Below are 22,229 nucleotides of genomic sequence, written 5' to 3'. Positions count from 1 at the left end.
AAGTAGAGCTAGCCCAAAGAACGTGCGAGGGGGTGCGGTCCATCCCATAGTTTAGAACGGAAGCGGAAGTGCCGCCATCTCCTTGTTCTGTTTCAGCTACAACAGGGTCAGTACAGATACAAACTAGATAATATTGTGGTATCTTGGCTTCATTGCCGCTATTAACTCTAATGTATAGTTTTAAAGCCAGGTTCATATGACTGTCACGAGACGAGACTCCAAATACAACTGTTTTGAACCGCTTACTTAGCCAGCGAAAAGGGAATCTGGTCATTGGTAGGCAGCTCGTTATCATCCACCGCTGCCGTCTACCTTCGCTAGCTATCCTAATGGCTAGCTTTGGTTCTATGTCGTGACAGTTATATAAATTGACAATTCTTCTCCTTTTATTCACACTCATTCCCCCTTCCCCTTTACCCCACTCGCGTTTACCCTCGATTTGGTCAGGTGACTGACAACGAGAAGGGAAGTCAGTAGGTAAGTAACGTTGTCAAGTTGTTGGTAGGGATCTGAAGGTGCTGGCTAGCGGGTTAGCCAAAGAGCTTGTATGTTTGTTTAGCTAGCTAGCAACTTGTTCGAGTACCCTATTGCAGTTGTGGTCACTTTTATTACGCACGCAGTAGTTGATCTTTGGTTGTAGATCTATCCAATGTTTGTACTAGGATTGGGAATTGTGTTTGCTGTTGTTTTCTATTCCCATAGTCACCCAGCTAACTTGAAAAGGCTGATTTACTCCACCACTTTGCTAAGCAAGTTGCTATCAACGTTAGCTAACTGGGTGGGGGTCTTGTAGTTGAGGGTGTGTTGTTCATTGATAGCAGTGCGCTGGAGTAGTTAACCCCCGTGCCGTTGTCTGCCTGTCACTGTCACAGACAGTCCCTGTGGTTATTTAACTAAGCGCCTCGCACATTCGGTGGCCCAAGTTAGTCATATTCCGTAAAAATAAGGCACGGCTTATTTTACCATACTGGTCATAAAACACCTATCTAGGTATGTACAACTGAGGAATGATTTATACAAACAACTTTAAATAATGTGTGCACTCTGTCTGAATCTTACATGGGCATTTGTTGCTTCTTGGTCTGTCATTGTTTACACAGTTAAGAGGAGGATTGGTTGTTCTTTTTATTTCTGTCACCATCGCGCAGTAACCAATGGCCCAGTTTACTTGAGAAGAAACAGTTGAAGCTCGTCCTCGTTGTGACTCACTGTCTTGGTGATTACCTTAAACTTTCGGGACTTTGCTCCAGGAATCTTCAGGTCGACTTTTGAAACCGGTTCTCGAGTGTCAATTGGCATTATGCAATCAGGTTGCATAGTTGTCTGAGCGTAGCGAGCGTACCACCTATTCGCTCCTTATCGCACGCACTGTATTCATAGCAGGTGACGAATGCTGTTTAGGTGCCAGAGTTGGAGAGCGCCAGAGACCACCACAATGATGCCCTTTAAAGTTAAGACAGTGGTCATGCTTTTGAGAAATTACGCAGTCTGAGGTATTGGAGAGGGAAGGGGAAGAAAAAAAGACAATCGAGGTGGCACACATTACCATAGAGACTAGAAAAGACTATAATAGGTCTACTCTTACAATCTCTGACATTTCTGTTCTCTGTATGTTAGTGAGTGTCATGACAGAATTCTGCTCCCAGACAGAATGGGCAAACATTTCACTGGCTTGTAATTTGCCAAAACCTTGGATTTGCTGAATTGAATTCCTTTTGATACTTGGCCTATTGACCTTATACTAATTGCCACACAGACTTGCCTTTCAGACTGCATGTGTTTAAACTGTGCCTTCCTTCCTTTTTATGTTCTGGACAGCCAGCCACTCCCCCGCCCCTGCAAAATAAAAAATCCACCAGTGAGAGCCAATGTCGCCCTGTGGAGGCGCGCGGAAGCAGACAGGCTGAGAGTGTGAGTGCAAGCGGCACTCGCCCCCACGTCAAGTCTCGAAGAGAGTGGGCACAAGAAAAGACGAGAGGCGGACCCCATCCAGCCTAGCCCAGCCCAGCCCAGCCCAACCCGACCCGACCCACCCGCGTCATTTCCCTTTTAGCAGGTAGGCTAGGGCTTGTCCTTTTGTTACTCATAAGCTGCGAGGACTTGGAGTCCAATCTGAGTGTTAGTGTTGACCTGAAGACCGTACGATCTCATCCTGATCTGACTCATGGGCCTCATGCTATCGCCCTGAGTGAGGAGCAGACACTCCAAGGCCACCGGCATTTTTTTCTTTTCTTTTTTCCCCCCCATGTCCCTTGTAATTGCTTGCTGAATCGTGGTGTGATTTCTGCTTATCAGTTTGTGTCAGCGTTCTGCAGCAATGAAGGTTTCTATTTCTGTTTATTTACTAGTTTTTTTTCTGTCAGTATGCATTCAGTATTAAGTGACAGCCACCGTGTGGTACTACAGCTATCAATGTTTTATTGACCCTGTTTTGCAATCGCTTAGATTTCAGACGAATCAGATAGCCAAGCTGTTGCCATGTCTACGTCTTCACTACGACGGCAAGTCAAGAACATTGTGCATAATTACTCTGAGGCCGAGATAAAGGTGAGTCCTCGCTCATTTATAGTTTTTATATGAATTAGTAGATCAAATTCCATCCATTACACATGCCTATATTCTTATTCAGTTATTCTTTTTTTTTTTTTTTTTTTATCTGAAGGTCACATGACCTAAAAGTTTTGAACATTAAATCAATGCATTGGTAATTGACAGATTATGGGATTTTATCTGCTACTTTGAACCACAAGCTTGGTAATAGCCATTAAAAATACTGAGGTGTACAAAAGTGCTCTGGTGAACTGTTTGTTATTTTTCTCGAAAACCTTAAAGTGGTAGTTCGCTATTTTAGACATTAAGCCCTGTTTGTGTGACTTCTGCGGTGAAGTAGAGATGTTCTCATCACAATTTTGACATTTGGTGCTGAACGGAGCATTTGGGTATCCAAGACTGCAGCCCCCCCACCTTTACATTGACTCCAATAGAGCACTCAAGCAATCGATTATAAAATGGCATTAAACTTTTGTTTGAGAAGACATGGAACTCACCGTGTGGTCAGTGGTAGACAGCGATAAATTGACCCGAAAATTGCAGCGAAATATGCCTTCTAACTGTTGTTTAGCATTTGGCGGACCTATTTTTCCCCAGACGCTGTTGAATAGCAGTAGACATCCAGCCAGTAGGTAGCGATAGTGTGTTGTTTATGTAGACATCAAGGAGCGAGGTAGAACGGCTATCTTTGAGCGGGACTGGCTACAAAAACTACAGCTTGCATACAAACCATAGATAGTAACGTAAACAAACGCACCCCCATTTCCGGTCGCGCGGAGTAATACTAGTCAAACCAATACAATCATTATGAAGACGGACAATAATGAATATATCTTCTCTGGAAGCGTATTTCGCGGTGATTTTCGAGCCAACGTATCGCTGCCCACCTCTGACCACTCGGTGAGTTTCATGTCTCTGCAAACGAAAGTTTAATGCCATTTTATGATCGATTGCTTGAGTGCTTCATTGGAGTCAATGTAAAGGTGGGGGGGCTGCAGTCTTGAATGCCCAAATGCTCCGTTCAGCACCAAATGTCAAAATTGTGATGAGAACATCTCTACTTCACCCCAGAAGTCACACAAACAGGGCTTAATGTCTAAAATAGCGAACTACCACTTTAAGTGTGCCGCCACCATTAACCTCTGAACTGCCATCCCCTACAGGTCAGAGAAGCGACCTCCAATGACCCATGGGGACCCTCCAGTTCCCTCATGTCCGAAATTGCAGACCTAACATACAATGTGGTGGCCTTCTCAGAAATTATGAGCATGGTGTGGAAACGGCTGAACGACCACGGAAAGAACTGGAGACACGTGTACAAAGTAAGGGGCATTTGCATGGCTGGTGCTATTCAGACGTTTTATGATAGTGCTGGCATTTGGCAATTTGATGCATGTTTGTTTGTTTGTTTGGAAGGTACTGTACCTACCGCCAGCATTATGGACTATTCCATTGGATGTTCCTGATATTTAAATACTGTATTTAGGCATCTTTGAACAGTGACGTATAAAGTAGAAGTAGAAGTATTCTTACAGATGTAATTACAACACTAGTGGCATGATATTACATGGTTTCAACTTTGTAACATCATTCCATTAGTGATGTAATTACATCTGTTAGAGTGCTTCTACTTTATACAACACTGTTTGAACGTTTGAATTTGCACATGTTGTTTTGACGCACAAGTACATAAAGTTTCGCTCCCTTTTGTTTCCGTCATTGGGGGCCATTGTGGTTGTTTGGTTCATCAGTGCCTGGGGCGGCATGTTTAGCCTTGTGCTGGTGTGTTGACATTAAGCAGACTGTATTTTCTGTTGGCAGGCCATGACACTGATGGAGTACCTGATAAAGACGGGCTCTGAGCGGGTGGCCCAGCAGTGCCGAGAGAACATATACGCCGTGCAGACCCTCAAAGACTTCCAGTATATCGACAGGGACGGCAAAGACCAGGTACACCACCACAACAACGCCACAACCACTACTCTTAAAATCCTTTTCAATGTCCTTGCACAACAAATGACAAAGCAAAGCATCTGTTGCATGTCTGTGCCAGCTCATTTGACAAAAGGTACATTCAGTTGTGTTTCTGATCCTTTGACTTGCTCATAGGTAGAAATTACTAGGTTCAACTTGTGGTGTGTGTATGTTTGTGTGATGGCTCAGTCATGCTAATGTGGAACTTTAAGAATTCTCAGAAGCTCTCAAAGTTGCTGTCTGTAAGCAGTTGAAGTAGAACAGCACTTCCTTCACTTTCACTTCCTTCTACAAACACTCCATCTGGGCATTCTTACTTACTGTTTCAATGGAACACACAATCCTAAAACACACACATAGACACACACATAGACACACACATAGACACACACATAGACACACACATAGACACACACATAGACACACACACAGACACACACACAGACACACACACAGACACACACACACACACACACACACACACACACACACACACACACACACACACACACACACACACACACACACACACACACACACACACACACAGCTACACAAAAACAAACTGAAAGCTCAAGGTCTTTTGGTTGCTTGCGTGGTGAAACTCTGCTACCACGGAATAGTGCTTGAAGTAGACACATGGGCGCATGCTCTTTCCCCAAGGACGTTCTCAGTGCATGTCTGTTTTTTTGAATGGTTAGGTTTGTGTCAACACAGTGATTGGAAGGAATGTGTTAAAGGGGGCAAAAAAGGACTCGGGTGGTCATGGATAACTTTCTCAGCGTGTGCTATCTAAATCTTGGAAAACTACATTACTGAGAGAATTAAAATATTAACATGTTCATACCCGTGGTGATTATGGCTGATGCTGCTTGCTGTATTGGAGTCGTGCCAGCAGTAGCTTGTGGATGGTTACACAAGGCCACTGCCACTGGCAGTATTTATGGTGCCACTGCAGATGGCTCGGTATAGGCCTGCTTTGTCTATTATACCCATTGACAGTAAATAGAATGGACGCCAAATCAACGCTATTTGCCATTCAACGCTTTGAAGCCAGATTTGGGAACATTCCAACTTACATTCCACCTTAGCAACGCCAAACGCAGGTGCTGATTGGACAACAACAAGACTTCTAACGGTCAATCAAACCATGTTCTGATGCTCATTGGTCAATTTAACTTTTAATATCTCTCTAAAACAAAACATCACCACAAAAAATCACCACCCTGGTAAGTTGGAGAGCAAGGGGACCTACTAGTTGAGCGAAAAATTATCCCCCTGGAGTGGCATTTAAGGGAGATACAGGGTTTTATGTCTCTCATAGGAATGAATGGGATTTGGCCATTTTTTGGTCTTTTTGGGTCCAACCTTGGCTCCAACTTGGCTTCAACAATGAAATAGAATTTTGGCCTCCATTCTATTTACTCTCAATGATTATACCACACTGTTTTATTGCATTTTGAGCAGACGCAGGGCACGGTCATGTATAGCATATGGCAACACGGGCACGAGTCAACAGTTCTTATTTGAACGTTGCTCAATCCAGGGTTCATACGGTCATGAAAAACCTGGAAAAGTGATGGAATTTTTAAATGAGAATTTCCAGGCCTGGAAAAGTTATGGAAAACGGTATTTTGGAAAAGTCATGGATATCCATCTAGTCTTGCATCAATTATCTTTATGGATTTGATGCCGCACCGTAAATTTGATGCATGGCCACGAGTTGTTGTGGATATGTTTTCTAGCACAATCTGCATCACCCTGTGTTACTAAATTGAGTGGTTTTCAAATAAGGCAGTTTGTAGTGGCTCCTGGCGATTTTCAAGCATTTTTTGGTGCTGGAAATCAGTTACATCTGGCAACCCTAATCCTCGTAATGTGCGAGGTGTGTGTAGCGTGCGAACCGAGATGATCATAACGGACGATGTTATCGCAAGTAAATAATATGAATAAAATAGCGGGTATAACATGTAGAACTACAGTAGTATAACAGCAGCTTATAACCTATAGTAAAACATAGCCTATATTATAAATGTATAATGTATATTTATAATATAGGCTATGTATGTAATATGCCCCCACCCCCACGCGCGATTGGTCATTAGTCTTGGTCCTTGAAGTTAGAGGTTTTTGGAAAAGTCATGGAAAAAAAATGGTGAAGAAGTGTGTGAACCCTGTCAATAAAAAGGTGACTGGAGTGATTTATTTCATTTTATTTTAATTGTGAACCAGCTATTCACCAGCACCTGACATCAGAATACAGTTGGTTGTGTAAGGATATAAACATTTAGTCAAAGGTGGATCACCATCAGGCATTCCATTTATTACCACGTTTAATAAACTATAACATAGATGTGACAGAGTAGAGTTAAGAAGGTCTTTGACACAGGCCATCAGTTATTTTCATTTTGTTGGTTTTGACAGGAATTGTGTGTTTCCCTTTTTAAATCTCTTATCGGGCAGCCATGTTTTGTGCTGCATTCGTTTTAATGTTGAGATAAGGGATAGTCAAAGCTCATTTCGACTTAAAGAAGTGATAAGAGAACTCGCTACATGCAAGCCAATCGCAACCGCTTCTTGTTCTTACATTTGACTTGACTGAATGTTTTATTCTAACTGCCATTGAATTATAAGGGGGGAATGTTCGCCGAATGTATGCATTTTTTAATGTGTTTTGCGTTTTGTGTTTTTTTATTTTTGTCGCAATTATGGTAAACTATGTCTCTGGTGTGGGTGTCCTTCTCAGGGAGTGAATGTAAGAGAAAAAGCCAAACAGCTGGTGACACTACTGAAGGACGAGGAGAGACTTCGGGAAGAGAGGATCCATGCACTCAAGACCAAAGAAAAGATGGCCCAAACCAGCAGTGGTGAGTTGCCAACCTCCTTCATTACAGCCGCTCCTCCTCTCGCGAAGAAAGCCATTGCTTGCTGAATGAGAACTTTAAAAAAAAGTTTGTCTATGATCCTGTCCATTCTTATTGGCCATTGAATTACAATAGTGTAAATACTTGAGGAAACATTAATCTATTTTTAGATCGTGATATTGTTTGACTGTTCTTTTCCATGTGGAATTGAAAGCTTGTCAAACAGGAAGTTTGCTGATTGCGACATCTGATTTCGCTACTCTTTACTGACACAACATCTGCTCACATACATACATGCACGCTCACAGACATAGACATTTACGGCCACTCTTATACAAACTTATCGGATGCTAACCTGTACACAAGTTAATGTCTGCATATCCATACCCTTTCTGTTACTATCACACCCCTGCAAATATGTTTAAAACACACACACACACACACACACACACACACACACACACACACCCACACACACACACACACACACACACACACACACACACACACACACACGGACATACAATACTTTCCTCTCCTGCGTTCTGCCGTTGGTGATGGGGCTACCAGCTCCACAGGACAAACAGCCTGTGTAATGGTGAAGCACCAAGCTTTGGGTGAGCAAGCGGATGCGGGCCGGTGACTAAAGGGGGGGGTGCCCGCCGTGAGGGGCACGCTTCAGCTTCAAGCTTGTGGCACTGCTGTAAGTGTTTTTTTGTCCGCCCGCCGGATCAGTGTGTGAGCGACACAGTGCAGGTTGAGGTCTGACGTGAGGTTCTTTGTGATGTATGTTATGTGGCAGCCTCCTCTGCCCCCTCAGCTCCGGGCCTCGGGGGAGGCGGCATGCCCATGGGGGCCGGCGCAGACGCGGAACAGGCCTGGCCCCAGAGCTCCGGCGAGGAGGACCTGCAGTTGCAGCTGGCCCTGGCCATGAGTAAAGAGGAGGCCGAGCAGGTAAAGCCAGAGCAGCCCGCACAGATGCAGGTGCAGGTGCTGCCCCCCACACCCCGTAAAGCAGCAGGTAAAATCCGCCCAATGTCCAGACTCATCGCAGGTAAAACTCCAGGCAGTGTTTTTGTGAGTGCATCGCTAGTCGTTGGGAGTGGTCCACATTAAAAAGAGCAACGGGAGCTTGGTGTCGCGGACTTTTCATTCAATTTTTTCATTGTATTTTTGTTGGTCCTGCACCCAATTTTTTGAGACGGATGTGCGTGTTTTCTCTTTAACTACGGGAGTGGTCCACTCCCCAACGTTGGGAGGTGCTAACCACCACTTTGGCCACAAGTTGTGCTATTTGAGATTTAGTATCATTTTAATATCGTTTTTGAAAGTATATTCTAGTGTAGTGAAGAACTCCCGTGCTATGAAGCATAAATGCCACATCTCACAGAATGGACAAAAATGTCCAAACATGTCCTTGGATGGTTAGCTGATTTAGTGGCAGAACATGACTCTGACCCGTCAAAGGACACACACAGTCCCTGCTTCGTCCCCAGTTTCTGACCTTTTGACCCTAATCCTACCCTTATAGCCGAACTCTGACCCCCTGGAGGATGCCGAGCTCAAGTATGCACTTGCTCTCAGCCAGAAGTTGCAAGAAAAGGTCAGGGGTTAAAGTGTAAACCCACCACAGTGCCCAAAGTCATCGTGGGCTCGTCTGCTTTCGCTCTGTCCCACTCCCACAAAAAAATTGTGTGCGCAATCTCTTAAACACAGCCAAGCTCAGTGTCCTGATTATAAGTGTAATCCTGATTGTTACTGGCACAATGTAATGCTTTCTGCACCTCTGTTGCTTAGGCATGAAATCGTCACAGATCCGTTTCAGCTGGAGCTGAATGTTGCTTAAAACAATCAAAAAGTCCCAAACATGTTAGAACAGAGGTGTTCAGAAGTTTTTTTTCATGCTTTGCAGCAAATCATTGTCTCATTTGTGCTAAACAAAAGCTCTAAGCCCATTACGTAGCTATCAAAATAAGTTCACTTGCAGTTACCACCTACAAATAAATAAATGAACTCATCCAAACACATGCATGATTAAACACAATCAAATTGTAATTATGGCAAACGTTTTTTTTTAACACTAAATTGTTAGATCTGACTTATTAAAAACACAGCTGGACACTCGCGTGAGTAATCAACAAAAAAAATAACCATCCTTTTTCTTTGTCTTTTCACTCAAATGCATGCTTTAAAAAAAAAAAAAAAAAAACGAATACAAAAAACAAACTTTTCACTCTTTTGCTGCAGCCTTCAGGGAAGTAAACAATGTTCAACAAACAAACCCAAACACGTCTCGCCTCCGGACTGATGTTGTAATGGGGCCCAACAAACTCCATTTCCCATCAGCCCCCTGCCCCTTTTGATGATGCGAGACAGTGTTTTGGTTTGTTTTGTTGTTTTGGTTGGCGACTCGGCTCCTGTGTGACCATGTTGGCCGTATGGCGTATGGTGTATGATTGGCAGGAGGAGCGCCTGCGCAGGGGAGACGACCTGAGACTGCAGATGGCCATCGAAGAGAGTAAGAGGGAGAAGGCCAAGCCTGAGGAGGTGTGTGACTGACTGACTGGGTGTCTGACTGTGTGCTTGACAGGGAGAAAGAGAACGAGACTGTGTATGTGAGAGAGAGACTGTGTGCATGTGAGAGAAACTGTGTGCATGTGAGAGAGAGACTGTGTATGTGAGAGAGAGAGAGACTGTGTGCATGTATGTGTGTGAGAAAGCGAGAGATTGTGGTGTTTGGGTGAGGGAGCGTGCAAGTTATGTTGACTGGGTGTCTGTGTGTTTGAAAGGGAGAAAGAGTGTTTGTGTGTGTGTGAGAGAGAAAGCGAGAGAAACTGCATGCATGCGTGTGAGAAAGTGAGAGACAGATACCTGTGTGCGTGTGCGTGTGTGTGAAATTCAGGCTAAAAACCCGCTGACCTGTGTTTGTACCTTCCTTCTCACTCTCCAAGAGTTAGCTGCTGTGTCTGTGTCTCTCACCCTGCGTGCGTTGAAGACGGCACTCTTTGTGACAGCAGTGTGTGTGACTGTGCGCGTGTTTACCTGCCTGTTGGGTGCTTCTGACTACCTCTTGGCTCTCGCTCACATGACCACACTGTCCAGGCTTTCGCTGTCCTGTGAAGTTAGTGTTTCCAGGGCTCCAGGCTAGACGTGCATGGTCATCAGTACCCACTGGGCACATTCAGGCCAACTAAGGACCATGCTGGTGCCCGTTCCTGCACCATATCGCACTCTGGCCGTCGTGTTGACGCTACAGAAATTGGTGTTTGCGAACCGGACCGAACCGCACAACACTTGTTTTTTCTCTGCGAACCGTGACGCCAAAGTGGCCGTCAGCAGGTTCATCTGGGTGACAGTCATGTGCGGAAAAAGTTCAGAGCTCGGTATGAACACAGGCGGTTCGCAGATGAGCACTTAAGTGCAGAACGCAACCGGTGCGGGTACTGGCACCAGCTCCGCTCTGGTCGGCCTGACTGACTCCAGTTGAAATTCACCAAAATGCCCTGAAACATTTCGGTGGTTAGTGACTCAGAACATTGTCGGTTAGTTTAAGCATTGAAGGAGCAGAGGACAGCACTTTTCAAAATTTTGCGTGTTTATTTCCCCACATGGGTAAGCAAAAATATTAAGAGTGCTGTCCTTCACTTCAGCTCTTCTGCTATATGTGGGATTCAGCAACTAATTACAAAACTTTATGAACAAGCGATAGTGTAAGTGTTTACATTATAGTGTAAGTGTAAGGCGATAGTGTAAGTGTTGGGCATTACCAAGGAAGACGAAGACGATATAGACAATATAGAAGACGATCTCCTTAAAGCTTCATTACGTTCAAGTTGTAAGTGCCTGTGCTATTGATACGAAACTGAAAGAGCCATATATGGTAGAGTACAGAACGATTCTAATCAACGTTTCCTCCAAAAATGTTGATGACCATCAGCTCTATGCAGATAAATTGCGCTTTGGTGCCTCCCCTTTTGACAACCTCTACGCTTCCGTAGTCCAGACCTAAAATGTCAGCGTGTGCCGCTTCCTGATGAGCACCTAGGAACTAGAGCATGGAGACCACTGTCTTGTGGTTTGCCATTTGTGTGCTGCTTACCGCGCTGGCCTACAAGGCATGTGTGTGTGTGTGCTTGTTCATTTGTGTTAACTGCTGTCTCTGTCCCAGACTCAGCAGAGCTCTCTGATGGAGTTGAGTGCTGTTGACCCATGGGGGGCCCCGGCTGCGGCCCCTACGTCACTGGGCCCCGTTGGGCCCTCCCCTCCCCCTGTCGTGGTGGCCCCCGCCCCTGCTGCGGGGCCCTGGGGCGCAGCGGCAGCCGACCCCTGGGGGGCCGCCACGCCCTCCTCCCCGCCTGTTGATCCGTGGGGCGAGGGCCCACCGAAGATCGAACCTCCTCCAGACCCGTGGGGTGACTCCTCCAGAGTCAACGCCGACCCTTGGGCATCAAGTAGTGAGTACTGGAATCCCTCAGCTCACAACCACCCGTGTGTTTGTTCATGTTTGGTACAACCACCTGGATGGGTGGCGAGTAAATCAACTTGTAAGAATTTGACATGTAAAAAGCAGTAGTGAAGGTGCTTTTTGAGAGTCCCAACACCTTGTAGCCACAGTATTTGTTTGTAATATCATTTTGACCTAATGAAGACGAGAGGGTTATGAAATGAAGGAAAAGTAGGTTATCTCATCATCAGAGACGTAACGGGTCCTTGTCAGGTTTGCACTTTTGGACCTGTGTGAAGCAAGGGGTCTGTGTACCGTATGTGTGTTTCTTAAGTATACCTAGCTTCAGATTAACTTGTGCCCTGCTAGCTCGGTCTACCCTGCTGTGCCAGTTTTTCTCTTTAGAAGTACTTCAAAGTGAAGACATGGTAAATTTGAGGCTCTGCCCATCAAGAAATGGATTTTTCTTTGTACTACATAATGCAGCACATGAAACATCACTGTTCAATCAGTTTCAATCAGTTAATGCTCTGTGGAATTGGGTTGTGGGTTTTTTGAAGGATATTTCTCACTTATTTAGTTTGGATTAATGAGAATCTGAGCACCTTAATGAAAAGCTGTCTTACTGCTTCATAAGCCTGTACATACTACATGGGGAACAGTGTCCAATTGTCTGGATGTTGCATATCGGAAAACACAAGCTTCATGATAAGAAATATATGCAGCATATGCAACATTGCATTCATTTTATTTTGACTTGAGGCAACCTGTGGGAGAACATGGGTTTTCTGTGAAGTACTCCCCTCTTTCCTGCCATCGTTATCCCTCCTTCCTTCCTTTTCATATCATGCCTACCCAGTCTTGTTGCCCTGCCCACTGTCTGTGCATTCTATATACACAGCACGGTTCAACAGGTTTGAAGCATTTTCAACTCAATTTTTTTTATATAAACAAAACACAGATTTCTTGGATGGATTTGCCACTCTTAAGCAGCACCCAGTTGATATCAACATGTCCTGTCTTGATATTGAGTTCGTGTTTCTGATCGGCAATTCCTTCCCAACCATCGCTGAAAGCGCTTCAAATCCATGTAACTGAATAGAATGGAAACGTTGCGTTGTCCATTCTACTCTGCAGTCATTGGTCCTGCCTGTGTTGTGTTAACCCTCATCCCCAACCCCTCTCCCCTCCCCTAGCTGTGTCCCCTCCCAGCCTGGACCCCTGGGGGAGCTCTGCGGCTCCGGCCCCCCTCCCTGTAGCCGTGGGGTCAGGTGACCCATGGGCTTCGGACGGGGCATTAGCCCCAATCACTGACTCCCTTACGTCTGATCCCTGGAGCGCTCCCACCAAACAAACCAATGGCACAGGTATACATGCTGCAGACACACACCGACACTCTTTTAGTGGAACAGTAAAGGAAAAAAACGAATGGGAAGTATTCATTTATCATCAGGGACCAGTACTACGATGTGGGGTTAATGGGGAAGTGACTGGGAAAGGTCAGGGACATGCTTGCTGCAGAATATGTGTGCGCGTGCACTTTTTGGGCATGAACGCGTTACCATCCGAATTTTTTCAGTCACAATATACTTAGATGCATACATACAGTGCAGTATTGATAAAAACGCAAGGGGCGATCATCCAAACTTCGATGTTGAGTTCGCAGTAGAGTCAAACAAAGTTGAGGAAAACATTAATGAGAGCCCCGTTGGCTGTCTGCTCCCTAGATGATGGCTCCAGTATTCTGCAAAGTGCTTCAGTCGCATGTGGTTACATACAGTTTTTAGGCACACAGCAAGCATGCCCCCGACCAAAATTGCACTTTTCATACATGAAAAGATGGATCTTCTCCACGTCTGCCATTTTGAATTTCCAGAAATAGACACTTTCAGCTGGGAAAAATTTACTGTACTTTGGTACTCTCTGTACTAGTCTCGATTGTAAGTCACTTTGGTTAAAAGGCGTCTGCTGAATGCAGTGTAATGTAATGTAATACTAGTGAATATTTGTTTATTTTTTAATTAATATTCACGGAAGGATGAAATTAGGCAATGGGCAGCACAGTTTCAATGCGCAGCACAGTTTTGCAATACCTACTCTGGCCATCATCCTACACAGTGCACCTTTTAAACTGCACAGTATTCGTGAGCACCCTTCCAGGATTTAAGTTGGAGACCTGAAGAAATGGCAGCACAATACAGTATTTCAAATAATCTTCGTTCATAGTCTGTGATATTTTACACATCTAATTAAGAATTTAAGATACTAAACTATTGGGGAAAAGGCTGAGCATTTTCACCCAAGAGAAATGTACACAAATACAATGGTTATCATCACGTACTGCCGACTCTGGGTAGACAAATCAACTTGGGGCAACTCGGGGTTGACAAATCAACATCTAAATCAGCATCATAGTGCAAGTTAACACCTGTCAAGGTGGCCAGATTTTGTCAACCCCATTTTATCAAGTTAACCCTGGGTGACTTCTGGGTAGTTGGAATTCCGTTCGTAGAACAGGGCCCAGGTGTTTTTGTCTGTCGTTTGCACACCTTTCTCACCCTTTTCCACCCCTAACCAGTTTGCATGCCTGTAATGTGCACCCAAATCAACTCTTCTTAAAACATTTTTTGTTCGTAACTACCGAGTGAAGCTGTTGCCCTGCCATTTGCCCAGTGTTAAATGGGCTGGTCTGTCTGTGTGTCTCCTATCCTCCATTGCAGTACTTCCCTCCCTTTAGTGAACATCCAAAGACCCATTTCATGATGCCACATGCTGTTCATGTCTTCCAGCTGTCTTCATCTTTTTCATTGATACATTATCATAATAAACTGTACTATTTATAGAGCACCGTTCATTCACACTGTCATGCAGCTTTTATCTTTTATCGTTTTGCTCCTCCTCCTTACCCTTTTTTTTGTGGGCAACTCTGTGTCGTTTCTGTCACGCCCAGCTAAGGGCGTGTGACTGTCTGATGACAAAAGACATCTTACTGTATTTAAATTGTTTGTAAATATACTAGCAGTGCTGACAGATGCCTTTACGGCCTACCAAAACATGAGCAGACCGGAAGTAGGCTTAGGGCCAGATCATGTCACCCAGCAACAAGCAACCGTTCCATGAAACCGTCTATATTAGTGACAAACGGGGCTTGACACTGGCACCTGCCAACCAGCCAAATGCTAGTAAAACTTGGCTGCGACTGGTAACACTTTCAGTGTCAATAGCCAATTTGGCAGGTAGTTCTATGGTATGACATCAGAATAGCATATATTCTGCACTTTGCCCCTTGTGTATCAATTGTTATTTTGTATTTTGTAATTAGGTTCAAGAAAAAGCAGCAGTTTCTATTTGTTTTATTTCCATGTAGAAGCCCTTGCACTCATCTTCTTGCTTTAAGCACCTCATCTTCTGAGGTTAGATGTACAGCATCATGATAATGGATAGTGACTCTGGAGAACCACTAGCCACAGTGGCCGGCAGGCAAAGAAGTTAATGTCAAGCCCTGGTGACAAAGTACTACTATTTCTCATGTGATGCGCTACTGCGTCTCATGTCTGTTGCCGCCGTGCTCCCTCAGGAGATCCCGAGAGAAGAGGCTCCACCGCCACGATGGGCGACGCGGGCAGCAAAGGCAGCACAGGCTCTCCGGTGCCCTTTGACCTCTCCTCGCTAGGCTCCTCCCTGCCCGTCAGGAAAACGCCAGAGTCCTTCCTGGGGCCCAACGCCGCGCTGGTGGACCTGGACTCCCTGGTCTCCTCCAAGCCCAAACCCAAGCAGCCTCCCCCCTCGCTCTCCAACTCTTCTACCAACAACCCCTTTCTACAGACACAGGGTGAGGATTGCCACCCACGCTGTTCAAGTTATTCATGTTTTACTTTTATAATGAATCATTTATAATGAAGTTTATATCATTAACAATAACCAGGGCTCTAAATTAACACCAGACCAAACTGGCCAAATTCTGGTGAATTTTTTGTTTGGCCGGAGGAAAAGAAAATTTACTAGCCACTTTGACCCATTAATGTGTGTGTTTGTCTAGTAAGATTAATCTCTCTACTAGCCATTTTGGCTATTGATGAAAAAAGTTTATTTAGGGCCATGATAATAACCAAACAGCCCTACTGTTAAAGGGGTATGCCACTATTTTGGGGCTTAATACAGTTAAAATCGTTGGCCAGGGTTTATATAGGTGGTAAAGTGTCTTATTTTTCATGTAAGCCGTTGTCTTGTTTTAAGACAAGGTAAGAGAGGGAGCATGTCGCTAAGCTAGTGAAAGTCAATGGATCCGTGTAGCATGCTACACGGATCCATTGACTTTCACTAGCTTAGCGACATACATACATGAAAAATAAGACACTTTACCACCTTTTATAAACCCCAGCCAACGATTTTAACTGTATTAAGCCCCAAAATAGTGGCATACCCCTTTAAGGAGAATTGGTATCTTTTTCTGCATCTCGACTCATTTGTTTGCATCACATTCTCCCTTGTGTTTCTGTCTCCCTCCCTCCCTCTTTCTCTCTTCCTCTGTCTCAGGCTCGTCCCCAGCCCCAGGGATGGCCGTAACCCCTGGCAGCACCATCTCCAGCAGGGGTGTGTCCCCCACGCCTCCTCCCACCTCAAACCCCTTCGGCGCCGCCTCCATGGCCTCCATCTCCCCGCAGCCTTCTACTCTGGGCCTGAGCCAGCTACGCACCAGCCCCGTCCCGCCGCCCAACCCCATGCTGGGTCACATGCCACCCCCGTCACTGGGGATGGGAATGGGCATGCCAGGGATGGGAGTACCTCTGGGCGGCCCAGGAATGGGCATGGGGATGGTGCAGTCGAGCCCGATGGGAATGCCCTTCGGTGGGATGTCACCCATGGCCCCACCAGGGAACTCCCACTTCATGGGAGGAGCAGGGGCACCAGGCCAGCCGCAGCCCCTGAATCTGGGGGGGCCGGTAGGGATGGGCGGGGTGATGGGAGCTGGGGGGGCGGTGGGAGGGGGAGGAGCAGCCACGGGGGCGAGCACTAATCCCTTCCTCCTCTGAGGGCCTGTGAGATTGCCATGCTCCTCTACACACCCCTCCACACCTTCATCACAAACAATTTATGTGTCTGAAGATGGGGGAAAAAAATACAAAATTACATGTACATCTCTATATTTAAAAAAAAGAGAAAAGAGGAAAAAAAAAAAGAAATTATTTTCTTCCACAGAAAGCATTTCAATTTTATGTTCAGTGATTCTTTTTGCCTTGAGTGGAATGCAGAAGATTGAGAAGTATTTATTTAATTTCAATAAATCTTTTAAATTATTTTCTTTTTTCCCCCCCCTCCATGTCTGTGTGTGGAGGTTGAGAAGGTGGATGGTATGTGAATGGTATTTGGGTGAAAGCGATAATCAGTGTAGGACATCACTGACTGTTGTTGTATACTGTTGTAAGTACTGTGCCAGCATGACTAAGTGATCGAGAGACTAAAAGAGGGGTGGGAGAGCAATGGATTTAAGCGTAGCCACTAAAACAAAACAAAACAAATCAAACTGCTTGTTTCCTCACACCCTCTTCGTCTGCTCTCTCCTCGGGGGATTATCGACCGGACTGGATAGAACACATTTCAAAAACAAAGAATACATGAAGGATGGACGGGACTCACCGCAACATTTCAGGCAAAACTCTTGGTCGAAATCATTCAATGGCTGTATTATTTCAAGATCTAATTTAATGTTTGATGTAATTTATTTTAATTTTTTGTACTTTAGGGGAACAAGGAAAATCACACTGAACTATGCCATTAAATGAGCGGTCTCTCTCTCTCTCTCTTTCTTTCTCTTTCACTCTCTCTCTCTCTCCAATACTTCTATGTAACAATCAAAAGATGTGATTTTAACATTTCATGAATTTGAGGGAAAATGGAAAATGGTGAGTGTGTGTGTGTGTGTGTGTGTGTGATTGTATGGTTGGTTGTACCTGACTGACTGCGATGATGTTTTAGCATGTGTGGGTGGGTGGGTGGTTGTGTGTTTGTGTGTACATGCCTCTGCACTTGCGTTTGGATGTGCGTTTCCATTCTCCCGACCTCCAGCTCACTACCGTCACTTGAAAAAACGTAAAATACAAAACATGAATTGTATTTTTTTTAAAAGTCACTTTTTCAATGCTTTGTAATGTGGGGATTAAAAAGAAAGGTATTATAAATGGTCCTATTTTATTTTCAGTTTTTATTTCATTAATTCACTCTTCTACACACTCTGGATTTGTTTTAATCCCACGTTTCTAACACTGTCATGTGTGATGTACAGGACACTCCTGTACTTCAGTCTATAATTATTAAGCACGTGATTTTTTCCACACACTATTTTCTCCGGCTGGTGTGGCACAGAGAACTAAAAATGCTTGTATATAAAAAAAAACCACAGATCATCTGAATTTAACAGAAAAGAAAAAAAATAAATTTTAAAATGGGGGACTGGATGAATGATTTAATGGCTGTCGTTTGTAAGATTTGGTTGGAAGTTCTCTATTAAAAACTGCTAACTGTTTTGCTGGGGTAAGTCCAAATTTGTCAAATGCACTTTAAAAAAATTTAGCAGTGGGGACAGGGGAGGAGTCATATTTTACTCGTTTGTACTGTACAAAATTAAAAGTATTAGTTGCCCCCAACATACTGACATCGCCTACAACCCATGACTCAAAGCATTCTTGTATTATATGATTTTTATATGATCTTAGCAAAGGCTGGATATTCCAATCAAATTGGATTTCAGAACAAGAGACATTGTTACAAAGAATAAGTGTCATGTATTTCACCCACTCATATCTTTGTCTGAAAGAATATCACAAGACATCAAGACATCACATACGTACGTAGTACTGTATGTCCCCAGTGCTTTGCCTCAAGTAGTCACTACTGAGTAGTGTATTAGGCTACCATATTTCATTGGCCACCAGCAGTATGGTGCAAATCCAATACACTGTACCACAGGAGGGCGTGTCCCAGCTAATGTATATACTTTTTCATCCAGCACAATATACATTAACTTCAAAAAATCAGTTTAAATATTCTAGTTTGATTGCGGGGGAGTAGAAGGCATAAACTTTTATGAGTGTTTCACTTTTATGATACCAAACTCAATGCTGTGAGTTAGACCAAGCGGTCCATTTGTCAATATTAGTATTAGTAGTATCAGTCTTGTTATAAATTGTATATATGAGGTGGAACATACTATGGCCTACTACTTTATGTCTTCAACAACCAGTGTATTACTAGCAGGCTGTAGACGAGAGAATAACAATGTAGCCTAAATTACACACAGAGTGTATAAACATCAAAGAAATATTTCAATGGTTATATCAGTTTCTCCTCCATTATTAAGAGGCCAACATGTAGTGGTCATTAAGTCATGCACTAGTCATCCAGGAAATGAGAAAAGGACAGTCAGCCCTAATTGAAAATTAATTTCTTAATCTGCCTTGCTAAGTCCTTCAGAAGAATGTTTTTAAGGACCCCTGTCTTTCACTTAAAAAGGAAATCAAAACGTTTCAATCAATTTTAAGTGTCTGAGTACTAGTCACCCGCTGATAGGTACACAGCAGCCTAATTTATCTAAGCGGAGTAGCCTAAACCGTGATTGCAGCACAGAATTTTAGTAAACAATGAGATTGAAGCAGGAAATTAATATTGTACGTATATGGTGGGTCAGGGTGTTAGAGAGTCTGTCAGACTCTTATTTTCTGCCAGTCTTGATCATTTAATATTGAAGTTAAGGCCTTTCCAATGGTAGGCTACTATTCTCTGTAATATTCTATGTCCAAGGATATTTTCTATCCTGAACTGAATAACCCTTTTATAACTTTTTATGAAGCAGGGTTTAAAAAAAAACATTTGTGTGTGTGCTGACTGTCATGCCAATGAGCCTGGCTCTTAGTCAAAGGGGCCAAAGCCAGGGTTTGGTACTCCAGAAGGTGTGGGTCCGAGTCTAGGCAGGGTGACTCTACTGTACTTCCTCTTCTTCACTACATTGCTGTTTCAATTTATTTTTAGTGAACCCGAACTGTGAGGCTAACTCTTAAACATCCTTTTAAAAATCCAAATTTGGCAGAACTTCGGTCAATGGACCAATGGCCTACCTGATCTAACTGATGGGCCAGTCTGGGGAAAAAAACATGACCAGAAAAAAATAAATCGGCCCAGCATCGGCCCACTAGGAAAATACCCTGTACGCCAGATAGTAGTGTTGTCAACAATAATCCTTTCAGCAATGCATTTCAATGTGGGGCAGGACAACTCAATAATCTACTCGGCAAATGCCATAATCGATGCGGCATATTTTTTCAAGTTTCAATCACTTCTGTGGGCATTTATGGAGCAAATGAACTTAAAATTAAATAAACGCAAAACTGCAGGACTGAAACTAAGAAGTGCAGGACTGATACATACAACAGCCAATGAAATGTTCCATATCTGACTGCTTGTATTGCCTGATGACTGATGAAAAATTTGCCTTACTCTCTGTAGATTGCAATGCATTACATAATTGGACTGAATCGATTTGAATCGAATCGTTACCTCCCGAATCGTAATCAAATAGTATTGCAAGGGCAGTGCCAATGCACACCACCACTAGATTGGCTGTCCAGCCCTGTCTGCAATATATGGTTCTACCAGTCAGCCCCACTGCACATTGGCCAGCCACAATGGGCATGACAACACAAATGGAAACAATGGGTTTTTCTTTTTCCAGTCTACTCCATTGATGCCTAAAGCACCAGCAAAAAAATGCCTGCTGAATGCCTAATAGTCCAGCGGATGGGACACACAAAAGGGCGTTATCGTGCACTTTTGAGTAAAAGCATGAAAATCGGTACACATATCCGTCTTGATATGCTGATTAATGTTAGCGTTGGAGGCGTCGCGAAAAATGCATCGTTTTCAAGATGGCCGCCAAATTCAATATGGCCGACCCATATTAATGAATCTACCTGATATTTGGTAGTAAAAGCATGAAAATCGGTACACATATCCTTCTTGATATGCTGATTAATATTAGCATTGGAGATGTAGCGAAAAATGCATTGTTTTCAAGATGGCCGCCAAATCCAGTATGGCCGACCCATATTAATGAATCTATCTGACACTTGGTATTAAAAGCATGAAAATTGGTACATATATCATTCTTGATATGCTGATTAATATTAGCATTGGAGGCGTTGTGAAAATTTTTGCATTTTCAAGATGGCCGCCAAATCCAATATGGCCTACCCATATTAATGAATCTTCATGACACTTGGTATTAAAAGCATGAAAATCGGTACACATATCATTCTTGATATGCTGATAAATATTACCATTGGAGGCATTACTAAAAATGCTGTATTTTCAAGATGGCCGCCACATCCATTATGGCAAACCCATATTAATGAAGCTACCTGACAGTTTGTAGTAAAGGCATGGAAATTTGTGCACAGTTACTTTTTTATATTTTGACTGATAAATCAAGGATTGATAAATCCTTCAGGCACTTTTAGTAAAACCATGGAAACTGGTGCACATTTACTTCTTGATGTGCTCATTAATATTAGAAATTGAGGCATTGTGGGAAAAAACACATTTTCAAAATGGCCAACTAAGATAGTGTTTATAAGAAAATACATATTTTTCTAAAAAAATATTTTGACATTGCATATAATTAACACTCACAAAATACCATTGAAAATGATTAAACATTATTGGCATGTTATCAAATGAAGTGATACATATGTTATGGTTTTGCCCAAACTGTGTCTGCACCACCACAATAGATTATTTTCTGCAATGTGATAACTTTAGAATAGGTGCAAGAGTTTGCACCACCTCTTGTGTTCTACCACTAGGTACATGAATTGAAGTGTTAAAGCCTTACACTTTGAGGATTGTTGACTTTGTTTGCATTATAGGTTTTGTACAGATGGACAGATATGTATGAAATGTTCTCTGCTAATACTCTTCAATCGGTACACTGATTGCATTCTTGAGGCCTCAAATAGGTTATACGGCAGTAGCGTTATGTACAAATCCAAGACTTTTGAGGGGCTTGTGGGATGTACAGCACCTCTAGCGCTTAGTGATAACTGCATAGGCCTTGTACAAATTCCAAAAGGGCCAGGATTTCAAGATTGCTAGACAGAAAGTTAACTTGATTTGTTAATTCATGGACATTTTTATGATTGCTTACTTCAAAGAAACTAATTGTTGATGACTACTTCTAGCTGCAATAGGTTTTCAAACAAACTGCAACCCTGCACCCAATGCCAGTTGTATGGTAAGCTTATATCTTGCCTGGTTAACACAAGTTGATCTCACAAGTGATATAATCTGGTGGTTAGGCAATTTCTCATAGTAAAGTTGTGATTTACGATTGCCCATGGCAGTTTATA

The 22,229-nt window shown here is 43.5% G+C and overlaps 1 protein-coding gene across 5 annotated transcripts; it reads left to right on the top strand.

Moving 5' to 3' along the window:
• Positions 1-72: 72 nt before the first annotated feature.
• Positions 73-18,014, top strand: epn1a (epsin 1a). Of its 5 annotated transcripts, none has more exons than XM_063198776.1 (12): positions 73-477; positions 1,819-2,056; positions 2,446-2,547; positions 3,714-3,872; positions 4,372-4,500; positions 7,271-7,391; positions 8,191-8,342; positions 9,852-9,935; positions 11,557-11,842; positions 13,029-13,199; positions 15,410-15,664; positions 16,369-18,014. In XM_063198776.1, the coding sequence occupies exons 3-12, from the start codon at positions 2,479-2,481 to the stop codon at positions 16,863-16,865; spliced, it is 1,923 nt and encodes a 640-aa protein (XP_063054846.1). In that variant the 5' UTR covers positions 73-477; positions 1,819-2,056; positions 2,446-2,478; the 3' UTR covers positions 16,866-18,014. The 5 variants fall into 5 exon arrangements, with proteins under 5 accessions (XP_063054846.1, XP_063054847.1, XP_063054848.1 ...); XM_063198777.1 differs by having other exon boundaries at positions 88-106; XM_063198778.1 differs by lacking the exons at positions 73-477; positions 1,819-2,056 and adding exons at positions 2,103-2,323; positions 8,920-8,991.
• Positions 18,015-22,229: the final 4,215 nt, after the last annotated feature.

The sequence above is a fragment of the Engraulis encrasicolus genome, chromosome 5 (genome assembly GCF_034702125.1).
Source record: "Engraulis encrasicolus isolate BLACKSEA-1 chromosome 5, IST_EnEncr_1.0, whole genome shotgun sequence".
Lineage (NCBI taxonomy): Eukaryota > Metazoa > Chordata > Actinopteri > Clupeiformes > Engraulidae > Engraulis > Engraulis encrasicolus.
This window is presented reverse-complemented; position numbering and strand designations above follow the sequence as displayed.

Coding starts and splice junctions, on each gene's coding strand:
- epn1a (XM_063198778.1), top strand. Junction 3,873..4,371: donor ACTGGAGACACGTGTACAAA/GTAAGGGGCATT, acceptor TTCTGTTGGCAG/GCCATGACACTGATGGAGTA. Junction 4,501..7,270: donor ACAGGGACGGCAAAGACCAG/GTACACCACCAC, acceptor TGTCCTTCTCAG/GGAGTGAATGTAAGAGAAAA.